Here is a 23,760-nt window from a genome sequence, read left to right as displayed (position 1 = left end):
CTTCGAATTGGTATTTTCAAATAAACGACAAAATACAACTACTTTCTGCCGAGGACTGGTAGTATATTATTTATAAACGTGTGCATTATTTTCCCCCGACAAAAAAGCTCAATTCAATAAACATGACTATCGTCAATGAAAGGTGGCTGTCGAGGAGGGGAGGACACTGCAGGCAATACGTTAGTAATTGAACATCTCCTCGACCACGTCGGTTTCCCGGTGTTGTGCCGAAAATCTCCCTCCTGACAGAATCCCCCCCCCCCGCGTGAACGCGCACACACTCAATTCTTCATTGCTGCGACTTGTTTCTTGCTAGTTGAGATTTCTGCTCTTCACTCCGTTGTCAGTTTAGCCTACAATTATCTGATCTTAGTAGCAGAAAGCATTTTTTGGTTTGGTTATTACCCTTAGTCTTGTAATAAATCAAATCTAGTGATACGTAACTTGACATTTCTTCCATCCATTGTGATATTGTGGGAGAAATACCAACCTTCCAATTAATGGCCATGCTTTTCTTAGACGCTATAAATGCTAGGTTACACAGTTTCTTCTGATAACTGTAGTGTCTACATTTCCAAGCAAACAAAAACAGGGTGAAGGGAGGATCTGTAGACGTGCTGAGAAAAATAACATATTCTTTTCCGGAATTCAGCGAGCCTTCACAAGATCATAGCATATGCAAATATGTCCCCTTTTGTTTTGAGAGCATATATTAAGTTTTACTGGTATAGGATCTTCTGTGGATGGTCTTAAACTGCATTAATTTGTCTGAGATTATATGAACATGATTCGGCATTCAGACATACACTACATGACCAAAAGTATGTGGAAACCTGCTTGCCGAACATCTGATTCCAAAATCATGGGCATTAATATGGAGTTGGTCACCCCTTCGCTGCTATAATAGCCTCCTATCTTCTTGGAAGGCTTTCCACTAGATGTTGGAACATTGCTGCGGGGATTTTGCTCACTTTCAGCCACGAGCATTAGTGAGATTAGGCTTGGCTCGCAGTCGGCTATCAAATCAAATGTTATTGGTCACATACACATGGTTAGCAGATGTTAATGCGAGTGTTGCGAAATGCTTGTGCTTCTAGTAACGTCAGTGCAGTAATATCTAACAAGTACTCTAACAATTCCACATCAACTACTTGTACACACAAATCTAAGTAAAGGGATGGAATAAGAATATGTACAAATAAATATGGATGAGCGATGCCCGAGCGGCATAAGCAAGATATGTAAACATTATTAAAGTGGCATTATTAAAGTGACTAGTGATCCATTTATTAAAGTGACCAATGATTTTGAGTATGTACAGTGGGGCAAAAAAGTATTTAGTCAGCCACCAATTGTGCAAGTTCTCCCACTTAAAAAGATGAGAGGCCTGTAATTTTCATCATAGGTACACTTCAACTATGACAGACAAAATGAGAGAAAAAATCCAGAAAATCACATTGTAGGATTTTAATGAATTTATTTGCAAATTATGGTGGAAAATAAGTATTTGGTCAAACAAACCTACAAACAAGCAAGATTTCTGGCTCTCACAGACCTGTAGCTTCTTCTTTAAGAGGCTCCTCTGTCCTCCACTCGTTACCTGTATTAATGGCACCTGTTTGAACTTGTTATCAGTATAAAAGACACCTGTCCACAACCTCAAACAGTCACACTCCAAACTCCACTATGGCCAAGACCAAAGAGCTGTCAAAGGACACCAGAAACAAAATTGTAGACCTGCACCAGGCTGGGAAGACTGAATCTGCAATAGGTAAGCAGCTTGGTTTGAAGAAATCAACTATGGGAGCAATTATTAGGAAATGGAAGACATACAAGACCACTGATAATCTCCCTCGATCTGGGGCTCCACGCAAGATCTCACCCCGTGGGGTCAAAATGATCACAAGAACGGTGAGCAAAAATCCCAGAACCACACGGGGGGACCTAGTGAATGACCTGCAGAGAGCTGGGACCAAAGTAACAAAGCCTACCATCAGTAACACACTACGCCGCCAGGGACTCAAATCCTGCAGTGCCAGACGTGTCCCCCTGCTTAAGCCAGTACATGTCCAGGCCCGTCTGAAGTTTGCTAGAGAGCATTTGGATGATGCAGAAGAAGATTGGGAGAATGTCATATGGTCAGATGAAACCAAAATATAACTTTTTGGTAAAAACTGATCTGTGTAAAGGAAAGAATGAATGGGGCCATGTATCGTGAGATTTTGAGTGAAAACCTCCTTCCATCAGCAAGGGCATTGAAGATGAAACGTGGCTGGGTCTTTCAGCATGACAATGATCCCAAACACACCGCCTGGGGCAACGAAGGAGTGGCTTCGTAAGAAGCATTTCAAGGTCCTGGAGTGGCCTAGACAGTCTCCAGATCTCAACCCCATAGAAAATCTTTGGAGGGAGTTGAAAGTCTGTGTTGGCCAGCAACAGCCCCAAAACATCACTGCTCTAGAGGAGATCTGCATGGAGGAATGGGCCAAAATACCAGCAAAAGTGTGTGAAAACCTTGTTAAGACTTACAGAAAACGTTTGACCTCTGTCATTGCCAACAAAGGGTATATAACAAAGTATTGAGATGAACTTTTGTTATTGACCAAATACTTATTTTCCACCATCATTTGCAAATAAATTCATAAAAAATCCTACAATGTGATGTTCTGGATTTTTTTTCTCATTTTGTCTGTTTATAGTTGAAGTGTACCTATGATGAAAATTACAGGCCTCTCATCTTTTTAAGTGGGAGAACTTGCACAATTGGTGGCTGACTAAACACTTTTTTGCCCCACTGTATGTGGTAGTAGAGTAGGAGCCTGAGGGCACACACTTAATGTGTTATAAAAATCTATTGTGAATGTATGGGGATCCATAATAAATACAAATGCAAAATGCACCACAACCCGTAGTAAATGTTTATTGGCAGTCAAAATATACAGTTAAAAATCGGATTATTTTTTGCATCATTGCTACATTTATAAACTGTACTGGGACTGAAGGATTTTACATCTGATGACTTGTGCTGGTGCAAGAAGACCGCCCACCATTCCAGGCTCCCCTTGAGAGTGTGTAGGGATCAGATATGTTTTATTTTAACAGAAAAGTCGTTTGATTTAGTTTAGGTTATTCATTTTTGGAGGTTTGTATGAATATACCCGTTTCCATCCCGCACTGTAGGTGGCAGCATGCACAATACATTCTGCGAACTCAATATGCCAAGGAATAAGAAAATCACACGAAGAAGAGATAAGCGGATGTGAACAGTGACCAATAACAATTTCCACTTTGGCGCATTGTAATTTGTATTGTTGTTATTTAGACGTTTATGAACACACTGGAACTCGACATCACTACTTCAACTGCACAGCATCACTTAATCTAGTTCCCAAATGTGTGTTGGAGAAAGGACTTGGTGGATAGATTTGATATAGGTAAGGCTAGCCTAGATGCTAACGTTGGCTAACAATGGCTAATTGCATGGTTTTTCACACTCAAATAGCCTCCGTCATGGAGGTGCTGGCGAATGCAGCCGTGGCAGACATCTGTAAACTCGTAGACGAAGACTATGCAGTGTTTCGTTTGGAAATAACTCAAAGCCAGAAAGAAAACAGGGCATTGCGGAGGAAACTACAGCTACTAGAACTGAAGGTGTCACGGGAGCGCGCAGAGAGGACAATACGAGAGCGCGTCCTCACCAGTCGTCCCAGAAGTGTCAACATTCTTGACCGATACAGAGGAATGGCAAGAGGTACATTTAGCTTCGTTCCCCACTGCACATGTGTTCAGATTCTAGCTATGTGTACATGACCAATAAATGTGATTTGATGTGTTACCCAGAATTGGGTCTTGATCAGTTTTTGGATAGTATGCAATAATTCCTCTGATTACCTAACTATCTTGCGCAAAGAGCCAATGTCATATTCTAACCAGATAATTGATTACTGTATTCCCTATTATTTAGTCCTTGAAAACAATGTGATGCATGGAACATAATACATTAATCAATAAATAGTATATCAATAAGTTATGCTTACATCATTGCCAATTCTACACAGTATCAAAACTGTCAATAGTGTACAATATAGCGTTGACCATTGACTTTAGCTAACCTAACCACCTCTTTTACCCCAATCACACTCTCAGGTGAAGGACATCTCACTGGAGGCTACAGGAGTTTTGTGAAGCCAGCGGGACACAAAACATGGAGAGATGACCAACCAATCACTGTTGATGAGGGGAGTGGAACCTCAACCCAGCACATTATCATGATAGAGGTTAGTGTAATGGTATTACATAACAATGACAGTACATCAAATGTGGCCATTTTATTTCAGAAAGGCTCCCCTCAGCTATTCACTTGCTTACATGTACACCCTCATTTATCTGCCATAGGGGAGCTTGTGAGACTTCCCTATGGTATTGTTATGCAATTCTACACATGTACCGGAAATGACCTCTGCTCTTCTTGTCTCAGTCTGAAGATACAGAGGCTGCAGGTCCTGGGGTCAAGCAGGAGATGACCAAAGGAGAGCACCCACGACACAGCAGAGACAACCTGACTGGAGCGCCCCCTGTAGCCATAGAGGATCTCAACACTGCCACCACTCCCCACGCCAGGACCCAACACAGCATCACGGAGGTCAGTGGAATGCCGAACACCGTCCTCAAGTCAGAGACCGACACAGAGACTTTAACTGTAACACACAGGCTCTTACACACAGGATCTGACCACAGATCAGCCCCAGTGGACACTGGGCTGTCCTCTTGTCCCTGGCTCATAGTATTTACTTTGACTCGTTAGAGACCGGTAATGATCTGTGTTGCTCTTACACTACAGAGATGGACCCTGGCAACATGCCCTTGGCTTTAGAGACACAGACTGATCTGTCTAGAGCGGACTGGAACCGGTATAGTAGTAGTGTATACTTTGAAGGGTACCTAGATAAGAAAAGGGAGGGTCTGGTCGTAGATGAAGTGACTGGGAACGTTTTCGGGCAACGTTCCTCCCACACGGAATGCAGATAGTCACAGAGGAGATGGACACTCATAGGGGAAGAGAGTTCTTAGATTACAGGAAAAGCTTAGAGACAAATCTCGCGACCCACTCCCCTTTACATGCGCTTAGGGATCGCGATCCAGTGTCCATGTCAATGGGGCCTTCCGATTCACACAGCTGCATTCTTTTCGATCGGTTATTGAACTCAAACCACAGGGCTAGAGACCACTCGCAGGGAGGGGGAGCAACATCAGGCAATAGTCAAGAGAAATGGTTCCTCTGCATGTTCTGTTACAAAGGCTTCAGCTGCCCCCAGAAGGTGGCGATCCACCAGAGGTTCCACACAGGGGAGAAATACTTCAGCGGTACCCATTGTCAGATGTGCTTCCCCGAAAGTGGCAACCTGAAGATGCACCTGAAGGTCCACACAGGGAGAAATCATTCGGCTGCCACCTATGCCTGGTCAGTTTCACCCATTCGTCCAGCCTGAAGCGGCACCAGAGGGTTCACACAGGGAAGATATCATACAGCTGAGAAGAGGTTCTCCCCCCAGCACCTTCTCAAGATACACCTGGAGAGAGGCCATTCACCTGTATGCACTGCGGGAAGAGGAGCTACCTCAGGATACACTAGCAGAAAAAACATTCCACTCAGTAACATTGAAAGTAACCGTTAAACTCGATAGCATTCAATATTTATATCAAATCCTTCATTAAAGTCAAAAAATGAATTCATTATTGTCAATAGAAAAGATCCACAGAAGCATTTGGAATAACGAGAGTAACAGATTTCAGTGTTGAATATTCCTGGGTAGAATGTTGAATCCAGACATTGTGTGATACTCTGAGTGTACAAAACATTAAGAACACCTGACTAATATTGATTTACACCCCCCTTTGCCCTCAGAACAGCCTTACTTCATCGGCATGGACTCTACAAGGGTCAAGTGTTCCACAGGGATGCTGGCCCATGTTAACGCCAATGCTTCCCACAGTTGTGTCAAGTTTGCTGGATGGGTGTTGGACCATTCTTGATACTAGAGGTCGACCGATTATGATTTTTCAACGCCGATGCCGATTATTGGAGGACCAAAAAAAGCAGATACCGATTAATCTGACTTTTTTTTTTTTTTTCCTCCTTTATTTGTAATAATGACAATTACAACAATACTGAATGAACACTTATTTTAACTTAATATAATACATCAATAAAATCAATTTAGCCTCAAATAAATAATGAAACATGTTCAATTTGGTTTAAATAATGCAAAAACAAAGTGTTGGAGAAGAAAGTAAAAGTGCAATATGTGCCATGTAAGAAAGCTAACGTTTAAGTTCCTTGCTCGGTGGTTCCTTATAACATGAGTCTTCAATATTCCCAGTTAAGAAGGTTTAGGTTGTAGTTATTATAGGAATTATAGGACTATTTCTCTCTATACCATTTGTATTTCATATATTTGACTGTTGGATGTTCTTATAGGCACTTTAGTATTGCCAGTGTAACAGTATAGCTTCCATCACTCTCCTCACCGCTACCTGGGCTCGAACCAGGAATACATCGACAACAGCCACCCTCGAAGCATCGTTACCCATCGCTCCACAAAAGCCGCGGCCCTTGCAGAGCAAGGGGAACAACTACTCCAAGTCTCAGAGCGAGTGACGTTTGAAACGCTATTAGCGCGCACGCCGCTAACTAGCTAGCCATTTTACATTGGTTACACCAGCCTAATCTCTGGAGATGATAGGCTTGAAGTCATAAACAGCACAATGCTTGAAGCATTGCGAAGAGCTGCTGGCAAAGCGCACGGAAGTGCTGTTTGAATTAATGCTTACGAGCCCGCTGGTGCTTACCATCGCTCAGTCAGACTGCTCTATCAAATCATAGACTTAATTATAACATAATAACACTCAGAAATACGAGCCTTAGGTCATTAATATGGTTGAATCCGGAAACTATCATTTCGAAAACAAAACGTTTATTCTTTCAGTGAAATACGGAACCGTTCCGTATTTTATCTAACAGATGGCAACCCTAAGTCTAAATATTGCTGTTACATTGTACAACCTTTAATGTTATGTCATAGTTATGTAAAATTCAGGAAAATTAGTTCGCAATGAGCCAGGCGGCCCAAACTGTTGCATATACCCTGACTCTGCGTGCAATGAACGCAAGAGAAGTGACACAATTTCACCTGGTTAATATTGCCTGCTAACCTGGATTTCTTTTAGCTAAATATGCAAGTTTAAAAATATATACAGTGGAGCAAAAAAAGTATTTAGTCAGCCACCAATTGTGCAAGTTCTCCCACTTAAAAAAATGAGAGAGGCCTGTAATTTTCATCATAGGTACACTTCAACTATGACAGACAAAATGAGAAACAAAATCCAGAAAATCACATTGTAGGATTTTTTATTAATTTATTTGCAAATTATGGTGGAAAATAAGTATTTGGTCAATAACAAAAGTTTATCTCAATACCATTTGTTGGCAATGACAGAGGTCAAACGTTTTCACAAGGTTTTCACACACTGTTGCTGGTATTTTGGCCCATTCCTCCATGCAGATCTCCTCTAGAGCAGTGATGTTTTGGGGCTGTTGCTGGGCAACTCAGACTTTCAACTCCCTCCAAAGATTTTCTATGGGGTTGAGATCTGGAGACTGGCTAGGCCACTCCAGGACCTTGAAATGCTTCTTACGAAGCCACTCCTTCGTTGCCCCGGGCGGTGTGTTTGGGATCATTGTCATGTGAAAGACCCAGCCATGTTTCATCTTCAATGCCCTTGCTGATGGAAGGAGGTTTTCACTCAAAATCTCACGATACATGGCCCCATTCATTCTTTCCTTTACACGGATCAGTCATCCTGGTTCCTTTGTAGAAAAACAGCCCCAAAGCATGATGTTTCCACCCCCATGCTTCACAGTAGGTATGGTGTTCTTTGGATGCAACTCAGCATTCTTTGTCCTCCAAACACGATGAGTTGAGTGTTTACCAAAAAAGTTATATTTTGGTTTCATCTGACCATATGACATTCTCCCAATCTTCTTCTGGATCATCCAAATGCTCTCTATCAAACTTCAGACGGGCCTGGACATGTACTGGCTTAAGCAGGGGGACACGTCTGGCACTGCAGGATTTGAGTCCATGGCGGCGTAGTGTGTTACTGATGGTAGGCTTTGTTACTTTGGTCCCAGCTCTGCAGGTCATTCACTAGGTCCCCCCGTGTGGTTCTGGGATTTTTGCTCACCGTTCTTGTGATCATTTTGACCCCACGGGGTGAGATCTTGCGTGGAGCCCCAGATCGAGGGAGATTATCAGTGGTCTTGTAAGTCTTCCATTTCCTAATAATTGCTCCCACAGTTGGTTTCTTCAAACCAAGCTGCTTTCCTATTGCAGATTCAGTCTTCCCAGCCTGGTGCAGGTCTACAATTTTGTTTCTGGTGTCCTTTGACTGCTCTTTGGTCTTGGCCATAGTGGAGTTTGGAGTGTGACTGTTTGAGGTTGTGGACAGGTGTCTTTTATACTGATAACAAGTTCAAACAGGTGCCATTAATACAGGTAACGAGTGGAGGACAGAGGAGCCTCTTAAAGAAGAAGTTACAGGTCTGTGAGAGCCAGAAATCTTGCTTGTTTATAGGTGACCAAATACTTATTTTCCACCATAATTTGCAAATAAATTCATAAAAAAATCCTACAATGTGATTTTCTTGATTTTTTTCCCTCATTTTGTCTGCCATAGTTGAAGTGTACCTATGATGAAAATTACAGGCCTCTCTCATTTTTTTAAGTGGGAGAACTTGCACAATTGGTGGCTGACTAAATACTTTTCCCCCCACTGTACTTCTGTGTATTGATTTTAATAAAGGCAGGTGGTTAGAGCGTTGGACTAGTTAACCTTAAGGTTACAAGATTGAATCCCTGAGCTGACAAGGTAAAAATCTGTTGTTCTGCCCCTGAACAAGGCAGTTAAACCACCGTTCCTAGGCCGTCATTGAAAATAAGAATGTGATCTTAACTAACTTGCCTAGTTAAATAAAGTTGTAATAAAATATATATTACAAAATATATAAAAAAATCGGCGTCCAAAATTACCGATTGTTATGAAAACTTGAAATCGGCCCTAATTAATCGACCATTCCGATTAATCGGTCAACCTCTACTTGACACACGCAAGAAACTATTGAGCGTAAAAAACCCAGCAGAGTTGCAGTTCTTGACACACTCAAAAAGGTCCACCTGGTACCTTCTACCATGCCCCGTTCAAAGGCACTTAAACTATTTTTGTCTGGCCCATTCAACCTCTGAATGGCACACGTACAAAATCCTTCTTTAACCTCTCTTCCTTTTCATCTACACAGTGGATTTAACAAGTGATCTCTCAATAAGAGATCTTAGCTTTCACCTGGTCAGTCTGTCATGGAAAGAGCAGGTGTTCCTGTTTTTAAAAAGTCTTACATATTGTGTTTATACTGTGTATATGATGTTCACAAATGCCTATTTCATTACTTCCATTCAACTCCATTGTTTTTTTCCCAAGACACTTTTAATGAGAAAATGAATGCAGTTTATTAAGTTCATGCAGATTTTTTGTTGAGACGTGTATGTGGTTTTCATTTGGTGTATTTAAAAACATTATTTTAATTCTAAGACTTTCATTGAGACCCTCTTTAGAATACACCACCTGATCTCACCCTATTCTGAATAAACAGACAACGCTTTATAACAATTAGACTTAATAAATATACCTACGCTCTAACAAACACCTACTGTAAAATAGTTTAGTAAGGTTTGACTGACTTTTGAGTTATCGTAGCTGACTCATATTTACCCACAACATCATATTTATGTCCACAATGATGGGCTTAACAACAATGATGTAATTCTGTAATTACATTCTAGGTAACACTTCATGTTGAAAGTGTGTTTATTATCTGTGTGTATGTACTTGAGGGAGTGTATGTCTGTACTCTGTATCACCTGTCTCTTCCAGGAGGAGGAGGGTCCAGAGGTGCTGCTGGTGAAGGAGGAGGGGTGTGAGGAGGGTCTGGGGAACCCTGAGGGGACCATGGTCATGGAGGACAGCCAGACTACACCTCCTCCTGAACCCACAGAGGAACCAGCTGTGCAGCACAGGACCACACACAGCCTCACTGAGGTGAGCCCACTGTGAACTACTGGCTGAATGGTATTGGGTCAGGGCCCATATCCACAAAGCCTCTCAGAGTAGGAGTGCTGATCTAGGATCAGTTAGCATTTTAGATCATATTGAATAAGACTATTTAGACGGGTGGGAACCTGATCCTCGATCAGTACTCCTACTCTGATTCTCTTTGTGGATACGGGCCCAGGTCTTGATTAATTTGGTCTTAAGTGTGGGACCATGCCTTTTGAATTATTTAACCATTTAAGAGTGTTAAATAATCAAATTAACTAACACGTTCGTATAGTACTCCTAGCAATCCCTCATTGCCCAATCAGCAGATGCCCCATAGCAGGTTGCTTATATCAGATTTCTTGATTCAACATCCTCTCACTCTGTATCTCTTACAGTCAGTAGACATGGAGGATGGGAAGCCTGATCTGCTGCTAGTCAAAGAGGAGACGATAGAAGACGAACCAGAGAGCTTTGACCTGCTGAGTGGAGTAAAGATGGGGGAGCAAGGTAAGGTAGAAATACATATAGCCTACATACAGTAATAGGTCTTCAATGGGAATAGTAATACGCCTGATTTATTTTTGTATGAAACAATATGAGTACTTCATTTATAAATCAACATCAATACAATTTGTATGAAATACAAATAAACAATATGATGCAACATAAGTCATAAGCTAGGTTTCCATCCAATTGGTGAAAGATTTTAATTAGAATATTATCAAATCTGCATTTTCCCACCAGTGTGTTTCCAACAAACTGACTTGAGGGTAAAAAGCAGTGCGTAATGACGTAGTGCACATAAAGGGTACTTATTCCACTTTCAAAAATTAAATGTTTCTGCATCACATTTTGAACTCTACTGATAGTAAACTGTTGCGTTATACGCGAATATGCCCACTCTGGTCTTGAGGAGTGCGTTCTAGCCAACAGCTCGCAGATACAGTGCTGGTAAACCAGCCTACATGATGAGATAATTATGGATAAGAGCGGGATTTTTATTTGTCAAATGGCAGCCAAGCATCGATCATGTCACCAGAATAAGTAGCTTCAAGCTGAACACTGTGCATGTTCACCATCCTGTGAAGTCCATCGTAACTAATTTGTATCTGTAATAAACTGGATGCTTTCCCAAGTGGTAGTGGGAGAACCACAAAACATCACGTGACTCCATGTTTATATCAATACTTTCGTATAAAACATTTTACAGACAAAAAAGATCCCACCATGTCTAGCATATTTACTTTTGTCAACTTTTGGAAAGTTTAACAACAAAATTGCTGTTTCCATCAGGCCCTTTTTTTTTATCGTAAACGTACGTTACTCGTATAAGCGGTTGGATGGAAACCTGGCTATAGACATCACCAGGCCATGTCTATGATTTGTTTCTGTTGTGTCATGTTTAAGTCTGGATTGTAACATTTGCCCATAGGTGTTTGGTTGGAAGCTAACAGAGGCGACTGGGCTGCCATCTTAGATTCCCAGACCCAGACGGGTGCAGCCATGGGCCCAGGGGAGGACATCACTGAGCAGGCCAAGACCAGAGGCAACATTGTGGAAGTCAGTGGATGGGACAGCGTCCTCAACTCTGGACTGGGGGACAACACTGTTAAGCACAACCAGAAACAGACAGTTGAACACAAAACAACAACCGAGCAATGTCTCCATGACAACAGATTGGCTGAGACCAGGGCGAGGCATAGATTTGGTCTGCGGGGACTGGAAGGTGTCCCTATGCGGCGGGAGAGAACAGACACAGACTCAGCTAGCGATGATCCATCCTGCTCCTATAGTTGTGATTCAGAGAGACTGATGGTGCCTCAGGTTAACCCCCTAACGGGTGCTTCCTTCAGCATACCTTCTATAGGATCTATCGACTGGAACATGGACCCTGCGACAACACAGACACTCCCTGGCCTTCATCCTTCTCACACTCTCCTAATGTTAAACCAGACCTCAGACAATGCCAGTGCCTCAACACTAAATGGCTACACAAGCCCATTTGCAAATGACTGTAGTAGTAGCACTATCAGCAGATCCGGTGGCAAAAATAAGTGCTTCCCGTGTTCGTTCTGTGGGAAAGCCTTCAATTTCCCTAAACAGGTGGAGATCCACCAGAGGATGCACACGGGGGAGAAACCGTTCGGCTGCCACCTGTGTGAGAAAAGGTTCTCCCACCAGCACCACCTGAAGAGGCACCTGAAGGTCCACACAGGAGAGAGGCCATTCGCCTGTACGCACTGCGGGAAGAGGTTCTCAGAGAGGAGCAATCTCAGGATACACCAACAGAAAATGCACACAGCGCATGTGTAGTGTCGTGACATGTAATGTAGTACTAGCTAGTTTGTTTGCAGTTAATTCTGTTGGTTTTGGATGTATTTATTTATTTTACTAGGCAAGTCAGGAACAAATGTAGTAGGGAACTGAGGAAAGAAAGAGTATGATGAGACGGAGTAGATGATATGCTGATGGTGTCTATAAAAATGCTTCACTGATGAAATGTGACTATGACCATTTAGTTTGATACTGGTGTTTTATAGTGCCTTAATTCATGTTTACTTGACACAAAGATCTGTGTAATGTTGTTCATTTTAGTATTCTAAAAATATATTTTATCAGAGGGTCCCAGATTTACAGGAAAGGTTAAGTGTTACCATAGTGAGAAGTTATTGTTTTGTACAATAAAAGTGCTGCACTTCATGTTATGTGAGTGTATGACCATTTTGTTGAAATAAACATGTGCTGATTGACTTGGTTATTTTTGTATCATTGTAGGGACTGAATTTCCCTTCTCAGTCGAACCAAAACATACTTAATTCTTGAATCAACATATGGAATAGTTTTTATAATATACTCCAATCACTCCATATGGTTAGGTACTTGAATCACAGTGTTAGAAATGGGCTTGGCTATGATTAACATTGTATGATGTCATGTTTTTGTGTACAGCAATGAGTTTCTTATATAAACATTTATGCTCTTCTGTACAATTTGTGTTTTACAGTCTGCAGTCCATGAGGACCTGCTGATATCCAGTGTTGCTGGTGGGAGAGACTGGACCTGTGAAGCGGCTGATCACAAACCCTGGCAACGGATCAGGACCCTGGATCAGGGGCCATTGCTCTTCCTTCCCGAGTCAGAACCAGGACCCAACCGCAAGGGACAGCGACTCCACCACCACACAGAACACAACCAGTGGACAGGTGGACTGAACAATCTCGGTCCTGGTGGTCATCCGAGAGATGTAGACTCCAGTCAGGGATCAACTCTGCAGCCTAAAAACATTGTTTTTATGGGCAGAGGCAACTCATTCCATTCTGAGGCTCAAGTATACAAGAAAGTACATTTCCCACCATTACTCCTGAACCTGTATAAAAACACATTAGCAACACCTGATCTGGTGCTGGGATTATGTGCATCCCTAAAACGGCTAAAGTAATCAGTTAGATATCTGGGCGCAGAACCATATATACTTCTGTAAACCAAACCTAGCCTCAACAGGCAGCCAGTTTAGTTCCAGAAAGCAGCTCCTGCCTATGTGAGTACATGGACTCATCTTCAATACTACCCTGATCAGCTTATACTGGACTATCTGGAGCTTCCCCTTCGTAAGTGTAGATAAGCCCCCAAACCAGGAAGTACTAGCGTAGTCAAAATGGCATTGAATTAGGGCAGTGGCTAGCACTTACATGGAGTCCTTATCAAGCAGCTTGGACTTTCTAGCCAAAAACTTAGTCCTGGCATTTATCTTCCCTAGCACTTTATTGGCCACCCTCTCACCTCCCAAACTTCCATCTAGAATGCATCCCAGGTAGCTAACTGGTTTTAGTAGTCACCCCCTAACTCCACTCTGCTTTCAGAAAACCTACTCAATTTAGGTCTGGATCCAAAAATAATTGCCTCAGTTTTCCCTAAGTGCAGAGAGAGCTTCCAAGCCATTTGCTATTATTAGTATGCTCTCCAATATAGTTGTACTTTTGTGAGACTCCAGACGTCATTTGCATAAAGGAAAATTATCTTTCATAACGTTAATATACACTAAAAATAGTAGAGACCCAAGCACGCTCCCCTGCGGAATGCCACAACTCATTCGTTTTGCCTGAGACAGTGAACCATTAACCTCTACTACTTGCTCCCTACCTGATAAATAGGACTTTACCCAGCCTAGCGGGATGCTGCATTACCCCAGTGCCTCCATTTCGAGATTACTGTGTCAAAAGCCTTTTGTAGGTCAAGCAGTACCATTCCACAGAGATTTCCTTCAATCTCTTTCCTGATGAAGTCAGTCAAGTAAAGTAGACATGAATCGGTGGAGTATGCTTTTCTAAAACCTGACTGAAAATCATACATTAGACTATGTTGACATATTCATACATTTGCTCATGTACAACTCTCTCCAGGATCTTTGATGTTACACTGGGGATAGATACAGGCCAAATAATTCCCAGGTTCAGACTTTATCCCCTTCTTATACAGAGGTATACCTTTAGCTTGTTTCATATCCCTGGGAAAGATGCCTTGTTCAAGAGAGAGATTAACGATATGCCTAATACAAGGGCCAATTTGCTCAACAGAATCTCTAAGAAACCTTGCAGGAATGTTATCCAGGCCTGTGGCTTTGGAGCTAGCATACTGACTATTTTGGCTGTTGCTACCTTTGCAAAAGAAAGAGTTTGGCTGAACCCCTAACTCTGCATAATAATTCTTGACTTGGTTGTTTCCATGCGCGCCAGCTTGCCAGTCAGGATGGGCGTTCAACACGAGATGCCTAGCCTATAACACAGCACACAATCCCAACAACACCCAAGCAATGGCAAGAGTTCAAGGAGGGAGCTCAAAGACTAACCACCTGAGGGTGGTGGCTCCTGCTTCTACCTCCTCTGGTGTCATTGGGTCACGACGTGGGAGGCTGAGGATTAGGACAGACACAGACAAGCTGTACACCTGCTGCACGTGTTGAAGTGGTTCGTTAGGGCAAAATATTTGAAAGAACACCAGACCGTTCACAACAAGGAGAGGCTCTTCAAGTGCAAACTATGAGCTTCACCTTCTTGACTAACCTTGTCAGACATAGGAGTGTCCACAATGGGCGAAATAGGAGCAGTGTGGCTTGAGATGTGCACAGGGGCTATCTGGGAACCATTCTGTAGCTGACATACTTAATCCTATAAAACCGTTTTTCCAGGTTTCCTTTTTTGCAGGTTCTCTCTCGAAATCACATTTTTTTTAAATAGAAAAACAACATTTGATAAGTCCGCCTGAGGTCTGGGAAAAATAGAAGATATTTAGTTTGTGTAGTTACCCTTTAATGCAAATGTGCACCAGCAAGAGACTATATTTTGGTTGTGATGTTTCTGTAGCGCTCATGTGATTGCATAGTTTGCTAAACAAATGGCCACTGGATTGATGCAAATAATCAAGCCAGGTCGTCATAGGCTACATTGTAGTTAACATTTAAATTATTTTTTTGCGAAAGGCTTTCCATCTCTATCAGAAGAAGGTTATCATTAGCATCCTCGCTAACCGCTACACAAAGTGTAGACACAGGCACACACACACGGGCATTCATGTTTCAGGAAGTTGTAGGAAAATACGAATCACATGCATTCTTTATGTCTTATGATTCATATTTTTAAATATCGTTGAATTACGTTTTGATGTATAGATTATGTGATTCCGTCCGATTTTATAGGGCTCTACATATCATGTGAAGTGTCTTGGTAAGAGGATAATTAACACATTAATCACTTAACTTTTTTATTTGAAACATCCTTGTCTGATTACCTGTTTTTAGAGACAGTAAACCTAGGCTAGAACAAGGACAGTTTAATATTTACCTTACGGAGGATTAAATAAAGTAATTATAGTTTCTACTCTATTCTTGCTGACTTCTTCTAAAGAAGGCTGGGTTGAGCTTGGAAGATCATTAATATAATAGTTAGTACCGTAATTCAACAAACAGCGCGCATTCCTATTCCATTTCACCACAGCATTTTAGCTATGACGCCAACCAATAAGATGCCTTCTCTTTAGTGCGAAGTTAAGCTAACGTAACCAGGCTTAGTGAACGGATGTGCAGTAACCAAGAACAAATTCCACGTTAGCGTTTTTGTTATTTAGACGTTTATTGACACCGTGGAACTCAAAATATGACATTAGCAGCACACACTTGCCTCAGGTAGTCTTTAATTCGCGTTGGAGACGGAACTTGGTTGATAGATGTTATCTAGCTAGCTGCCTGCTAACAACAATGGCGGACTGTATGGTTTTTCACACTCAAATAGCCTCCGTCATGGAGATGCTAGCAAATGCAGCCGTGGCAGAGATCTGTAAACTCGTAGACGACGACTATGCAGTGTTTCGATTGGAAATAACTCAAAGCCAGAAAGAAAACAGGGGATTGCGGAGGAAACTACAGCTCCTGGAACTGAAGGTGGCACGGGAGCGCGCAGAAAGGACAATTAGAGAGCGCGTCCTCGCCAGTCGTCCCAATAGTGTCAAGATCCTCGACCGATACAGAGGAATTGCAAGAGGTACATTTAGCATTCGGCTGAGGGGAGTGTCGCCTCTGCACATGTGTTACCCAGAATTGGGTATTGGTCAGTTTTTGGATAGTTTTGTAAAGAAACAGGCAGGGAGTGCAGCTCTAACCCTTAACCTTCAGGTCCATTGCCCCGCGGAAATCGATACATGCTCAAGTGGCAGTGGCAGAGTAGATATCCGCTACTTTAAACCAGGGTCCGCCACACAACTCCCCTTTCTTGCTAGTTATTGTTTATGACCCTCTCGTGATAAATTACTTTTAGTTACATTTGAACATAGACTGCACAAATTGACTGTCTGGACTCAGCCATATCTTTTTTTACCCCCTTTTCCTGGTATCCAATTGGTAGTAGTTACAGTCTTGTCTCATGGCTGCAACTCCTGTACGGACTCGGGAGAGGCAAAGGTCGAGAGCCATGCATCCTCTGAAACACAACCAAGCCACACTGCTTCTTGACACAATGCACATCCAAGCTGGAAGCCAGCCGCACCAATGTCTCGGAGGAAACACCTTACACCTGGCGACCTGGTCAGCGTGCACTGCGCCCGGCCCGCCACAGGAGTCGCTAGTGTGCAATGAGACAAGGATTTCCCTGCTGGCCAAACCCTCCCTAACCAGGAAGTTGTGCGCCAATTGTGCGCTGCCCCTTGGGCATCCCGGTCGCGGCCAGCTGCGACAGAGCCTGGGCTCGAACCCAGAATCTCTGGTGGCACAGCTAGAATCTCTGGTGACACAGCTAGCACTGCGATGCAGTGCGTTCGACCACTGCGCCACCTGGGGGGCACACACACAACTTTAATCTCCATGTCTCTCTCTGCCACCCCCACTGCTCTGTGTGGTTTAAGCCACCCTGTCATGGAATGAATGCGTGAAGGGCATGGGGCTTGTTGCTGTGCATTGATGACATGACACCTGGGTCCTGCTGGTTATAATATGGGATGTCTTCCTTACACTGAACTGTCAGTGTCTGTGGGGTGATGTGGTGTCATGTACAGTACCAGTCCAAAGTTTGGACACACCTACTCATTCCAAGGTTTTTCTTTATTTTTCCTATTTTCTACTTTTTTTAATAATAGTGAAGACATCAAAACAATAAAATAACACATATGGAATTATGTAATAACCAAAAAAGTGTTAAACAAATCAAAATATATTTTAGATTCTTCAAAGTAGCCACCCTTTCAAAGCTTTGCACACTCTTGGCATTCTCTCAACCAGCTTCACCTGGAATGCTTTTCTAACAGTCTTGAAGGAGTTCCCACATATGCTGAGCACTTGTTGGCTACTTTTCCTTCTCTCTGCAGTCCAACTCATCCAAAACCATCTCAATTGGGTTGAGGCCAGGTCATCTGATGCAGCACTCCATCACTCCTTCTTTGTCAAATAGCCCTTACACAGGCTGGAGGTGTGTTGGGTCATTGTCCTGGTGAAAAACAAATAGTCCCACTAAGTGTAAACTAGATGGGATGGCGTATCGCTGCAGAATGCTGTGGTAGCCATGCTGGTTAAGTGTGCCTTGAATTCTAAATAAATCATGGACAGTGGCACCAGCAAAGCGCCCCACACCATCACACCACCTCGTCCATGCTTCACGGTGGGAACCACACATGCGGAGATATCCGTTCACCTACTCTGCATCACAAAGACATGTCGTTTGGACCTGAAAATCTCAAATTTGGACTCATCAGACCAAAGGACAGATTTCCACTGGTCTAATGTCCATTGCTTGTGTTTCTTGGTCCAAGCAAGTCTCTTCTTATTATTGGTATCCTTTAGAAGTGGTTTCTTTGCAGCAATTCGACCATGAAGGCCTGATTCACAAAGTCTCTTCTGAACCGCTGATGTTGAGATGTGTCTGTTACTTGGAACTCTGTGAAGCATTTATTTGGGCTGCAATTTCTGAGGCTGGTAACTCTAATTAACTTATCCTCAGCAGCAGAGGCGGTCCTCATGAGAGCCAGTTTCATCATAGCATTTGATGGTTTTTGCAACTGCACTTGAAGAAACTTTTAAAGTTCTTGAAATATTCCAGATTGACTGACCTTCTTGTCTTGGTGGACTTCATGTCTTGGTGGACCAAGTAATGGTGGACTGTTGTTTCCTTTACCAAGTAGGGCTATATTCTGTATACCACTCCTACCTTGACACAACACAACTGATTGGCTCAAATGCATTAAGAAGAAAATACATTTCACAAATTAACTTTTAAGAAGGCACACCTGTTAATTGAAATGCATTCCAGGTGACTACCTCATGAAGCTGGTTGAGAGAATGCCAAGAGTGTGTGAAGATGTCATCAAGGCAAAGGGTGGCTACTTTGAAGAATCTCAAATAAACAAATCAAAATATATTTTATAACTTATTTTGGTTACTACATGATTCCATGTGTTATTTCATAGTTTTGATGTCTTCACTATTATTCTACAATGTAGAAAATAGTAAAAATAAAGAAAAACCCTTGAATGAGTAGGTGTGTCCAAACTTTTGACTGGTACTGTAGGCAAGAGGAGTAGTGGTGCACATGCTCATACACGCACTGTTGTGGATGCGATGTCCGACTCGTATCACTTCTGACACCAGTGTAATGAAACAGGCAGGGAGTGCGGCGCGAACCATCAACCTTCTGGCCTGTAGCCCTGCGGAAATCGACTGTGCCCCAAAAGCATGCTCAAGTGGCAGTCTATCCACGCTTATAAATCCAGGGTAGCTACAGTATGCAACAATACTTCCCCTGATTTCTGAGCTATCTTGCACAATTTATTTTACCTTTACTTTACCAGGCAGGTCAGTTAAGAACAACTCCTTGCACAAAGAAACAATATCATATTCTATCCAAATTCTTGATTTACTGAATTTCCTATTTTCATACTCAATTAAAACAATGTGATGCATGGAATGGAACACTAAATAGTATATCAAGAAGTTATGAGAAGTGTTAGCTTACATCCTTGCCAATTGTAGACATTGTACAATATAACTTAACCATCCCCTTTCCCTCAATCACCCTCTTAGGTGAAGGACATCTCGCTGGAGGCCACAGGAGCTTTGTGAAGCCAGTGGGACACAATACATGGAGAGATGACCAACCCACAGCTATAGGTGAAGGAAATGGAACCTCAACCCAGGACGTTATTGTGATAGAGGTTTGTGTCACAGTAAAACATTAAAAATGACAGTACATCAGATGTGGCCCATTTTATTTCAGAAAGGCTCCCTTCAGCTTTTAATTGGCTTACATTTACATCCTTATTTATCTGCCATAGGGGAGCTTGTGAGACTTCCCTACGGCATTGTTATCCAATTCAACTCATGTACCGATAATAACCTCCTCTCTTCTTGTTTTAGTCTGCAGAGGCTTCAGGTCCTGGGGTCAAGCTGGAGAGGTCTGAAGGAGAGGAGGACCCACAGCACAGCAGAGACATCCAGTCTGGAGCAGTGGCTGGAGTGGCGTACCCTGTAGTCACGGAAGACCTCGCCACCGCTGCAGCGCCCCCGAACAGGACTGGACGCAGCATCACGGAGGTCAGTGGAACGCTGAACGCCGTCCTCAAGTTGGAGACTTTAACTGTAACACAAAGGCTCTTACACACAGGATCTGACAACAGGTCAGACCCAGAGAGACTGGGGCAGGAAATGCTGGGCTGTCCTCCTCCTCACGACTCAGAGTATTTACTTTATGGGAACCCGAGTTTGAGGAAGGTTCATTCCTATCAGGACTCAGATGACACATTAGAGACTGGCAATGATTCATCTTCTTCTTACACTCCAGAGATGGGTTTAGAGAGACAGGCTGATCTATCTAGAGGGGCCTGGAACCGGTACAGTAGTAGTGTATACTCTGAAGGTTGCCTCGATAAGCAAGGGGAGGTTATAGATGAGGTAACTGTGAAAGTGGAGGGCGATGCTCCTCTGACATGGAATGTAGACGAGACTCACTTAGTAGAAGGACACTCGCAAGGAAGATATTTCTTAGATTACAGGGAAAGCTTAGAGACAAATCCAAATGTCATGACCCACTCCCCTTTACAGGTGGTCAGGAATTGCAACCCAGTGTCCACGTCGATGGGGCCTTCCGATTCACACAGCAGTGTCCTTTTCGATCAGGTATTGAACTCAAACGACAGGGCTAGAGCCCAGGCTCAGGAAGGGGGAGACACATCAGGCAATACTAAAGAGAAACGGTTGTTCTGCATGTTCTCTAATAAAGGCTTCAGCTGCCCCCAGAAGGGGGTGATTAACAAGAGTGTTCACACAGGTGTGAAATCTTTCAGCTGTACCCAGTGTCATATGCGCTTTGCACAGTCCGGCAACCTGAAGAGGCACCAAAGGGTCCACACAGGGGAGAAACCATTCAGCTGTACCCAGTGTCAAATGCGCTTTGCTCAGGCTGGCCACCTGAAGAGGCACCAGAGGGTCCACACAGGGGAGAAACCCTACAGCTGCCCCCAGTGTGAGAAGAGGTTCTCCCACCAACACCATCTGAAGATGCACCTCAATGTCCACACGGGAGAGAGGCCATTCAGAGAGGAGATACCTCAGGATACACCAGCAGAAAAACCATTCCACTCTAACATAGAAAGTAATCATTCCACTCGATAGGTTCTGATGTTTAGATCAAACCCTGCATTAAAGAGAAATATACATGTTCATTGTCAGCATAAAAATATCCACAGATGCATTTGGAATAACGAGAGTAACAGATTTCAGTGTTGAATATTCCTGCGTAGAATATTGCTTCCAGGCATTGTGTGATTTATAAGGCATATAGAAGCCTAAAAAGTCTTACATATTGTGTTTTACTCTGTAGGCAATATGATGTTCACAAATGGCTATTTCATTACTTCAATTTAACTACTTTCCCAATACATTTTTAATGAGAAAATGAATGCAGTTTATCACATTATCATGCCTATTGAGAGGTGTCTGTGTGTTTATCATATGGTGTATTTAAAACTTGTTTGTTTAAATAATAAACACAAAATGGGACTTTTAATTCTAAGACTTTCATTGAGACTCTCTTTAGTATATATTACATCTGATCTTACACTATTCTCTATACACCGACAGTGATTTATAACCAATATACTCTTAAGGCCTACTAAATATACCTACACATACCAACACACTAACAAACACCTGCTGTACACATCAAAATAGTTTAGCCAGGTTTGTCTGATGATGGCTTTTGCCATAAGTCATAGCTGACTTGTTTTTACCCACAACATCATATTTATGTCCACCATGATGGTTTTAACAACAACTAAGTAATTCTCTAACTATCTAAAATATGATGGGGTCATTGCTGTGAGCCGGCAGCCTTCTGTGAGCCGGATGGCACCGCAATCGTTTCTCCTTCTTCCTCCAAGACACTACGAATCAGAATCACTTTTATTTGCCAAATATAAACTCAGCAAAAAAATAAATGTCCTTTTTTCAGGACCCTGTCTTTCAAAGATAATTTGTAAAAATACAAATAACTTCACAGATCTTCATTGTAAAGAGTTTAAACACTGTTTCCCATGCATGTTCAATGAACCATAAACAATTAATTAACATTCACCTGTGGAACGGTCATTAAGACACTAACAACTTACAGACGGTAGTCAATTAAGTTTCATCATGACATTTTACTATCTCTTCATTTTATTTTGGTGATTAAATGTATTTTTTCCTGTTATTGTTAACTGTAAGCTATAACAAGTTAATTGAAGGCCTATCACAAACCTTTTTGGCCTGAATGCCAAGCATCACATCTGGAGGAAATCTGGCACCATCCCTACGGTGATGCATGGTGGTGGCAGCATCATGATGTGGGGATGTTTTTCATCGGCAGGGACTGGGACCCTAGTCAGAATCAAGGGAAAGATGAACAAAGCAAAGTACAGAGAGATCCTTCATGAAAACCTGCTCCAGGGCACTCAGGACCTCAGACTGGGGCAAAGGTTCACCTTCCAACAGGACAACGACCCTAAGCAGACAGCCAAGACAATGCCGAAGTGGCTTCGGGACAAGATTCTGAATGTCCTTTAGTGGCCCAGCCAGAGCCCGGACTTGAATCCGATCGAACATTTCTAGAAAGACCCGAAAATAGCTGTGCAGCGACGATCCCCATCCAACCTGACAGAGCTTGAGAGGATTTGCAGAGAAGAATGGGAGAAACCATTTTTGCTTTGTCATTATGGGGTATTGTGTGTAGAGTGATGAAGAAAAAAACTGGTTTAATCAATTTTAGAATATGGCTGTAATGTAACGACATGTGGAAAAAGTCAAGGGGTCTGAATACTTTCCAAATGCACTGTTGCCATCCACACACTGGATGTATTTTTCAAATTTTTCGAATTCTATTCTCCTTTGTCGTTGTCTATATTATGGCTATATTCAGTCTAATATTCCTTTATGTAGTTAAGGTCTTACCCACTCTCACTCTCAATGCACATGTGAAGCTTGTTGGGGCTTACTTCTGTGCTCAAATCATTTCACTGGCTTTTATCATTTACGATTTATTTCTGATATTTTAGATTCATTCAATTGATTTATATTATGGTGTTTGAAAATACATGAAATACATTGTGCTGCCACAATTTACATACGTTTTCACACCCCTAAGTCAACACAAGTCAATGCAGCACCTTTGGCACTAATCACAGTTGTGAGTCTTTCTGAGTAAGTCTCTAAGAGTTTTCCAAACCTGGATTGTGCAAGATTTGCCCATTTTTCTTTTCAAAATTCTTCAAAAATCATGTTAAACACTATTATGTGACTCCTGAACTTATTTAGGCTTGCCATAACGAAGGAGTTGAATAATTATTGAGAAAAGACATTTCAGCTTTTCATTTTGAATTCATTTGTAAAAATGGTTTTAAAAAAAAACATATTTCCAGTTTGACATTATGGGGTATTGTGTGTAGGTCAGTGACAAATACATATACATTTAATACATTTTAAATTCAGGCTGTAACACAATTTACAGTGCCGTGCGAAAGTATTCGGCCCCCTTGAACTTTGCGACCTTTTGCCACATTTCAGGCTTCAAACATAAAGATATAAAACTGTATTTTTTTGTG

The 23,760-nt window shown here is 42.3% G+C and overlaps 2 protein-coding genes across 3 annotated transcripts in view; both read left to right on the top strand.

The window, feature by feature from the left end:
- Positions 1–3,243: 3,243 nt before the first annotated feature.
- Positions 3,244–12,908, top strand: LOC139374786 (uncharacterized). Of its 2 annotated transcripts, none has more exons than XM_071115924.1 (6): positions 3,244–3,751; positions 4,147–4,277; positions 4,478–4,642; positions 9,988–10,152; positions 10,548–10,659; positions 11,585–12,908. In XM_071115924.1, the coding sequence occupies exons 1-6, from the start codon at positions 3,469–3,471 to the stop codon at positions 12,463–12,465; spliced, it is 1,737 nt and encodes a 578-aa protein (XP_070972025.1). In that variant the 5' UTR covers positions 3,244–3,468; the 3' UTR covers positions 12,466–12,908. The 2 variants fall into 2 exon arrangements, with proteins under 2 accessions (XP_070972025.1, XP_070972026.1); XM_071115925.1 differs by having other exon boundaries at positions 3,245–3,751; positions 9,991–10,152; positions 11,585–12,907.
- Positions 12,909–16,172: 3,264 nt separating this feature from the next.
- LOC139374760 (uncharacterized) overlaps positions 16,173–23,760 on the top strand; it is a 31,366-nt gene continuing 23,778 nt past the window's right edge. The window contains exons 1-3 of the mRNA XM_071115890.1: positions 16,173–16,685; positions 19,709–19,839; positions 20,042–20,218. Coding sequence (XP_070971991.1) covers positions 16,403–16,685; positions 19,709–19,839; positions 20,042–20,218 — 591 coding nt within the window. The 5' untranslated portion in view covers positions 16,173–16,402. The remainder of the gene's footprint in view (positions 16,686–19,708; positions 19,840–20,041; positions 20,219–23,760) is intronic.

Source organism: Oncorhynchus clarkii, chromosome 19 (assembly GCF_045791955.1).
Source record: "Oncorhynchus clarkii lewisi isolate Uvic-CL-2024 chromosome 19, UVic_Ocla_1.0, whole genome shotgun sequence".
NCBI classification, from domain to species: Eukaryota; Metazoa; Chordata; class Actinopteri; order Salmoniformes; family Salmonidae; genus Oncorhynchus; species Oncorhynchus clarkii.
The sequence above is the reverse complement of the archived record's forward strand: the minus strand, read 5'-3'. Positions and strand labels throughout refer to the sequence as shown.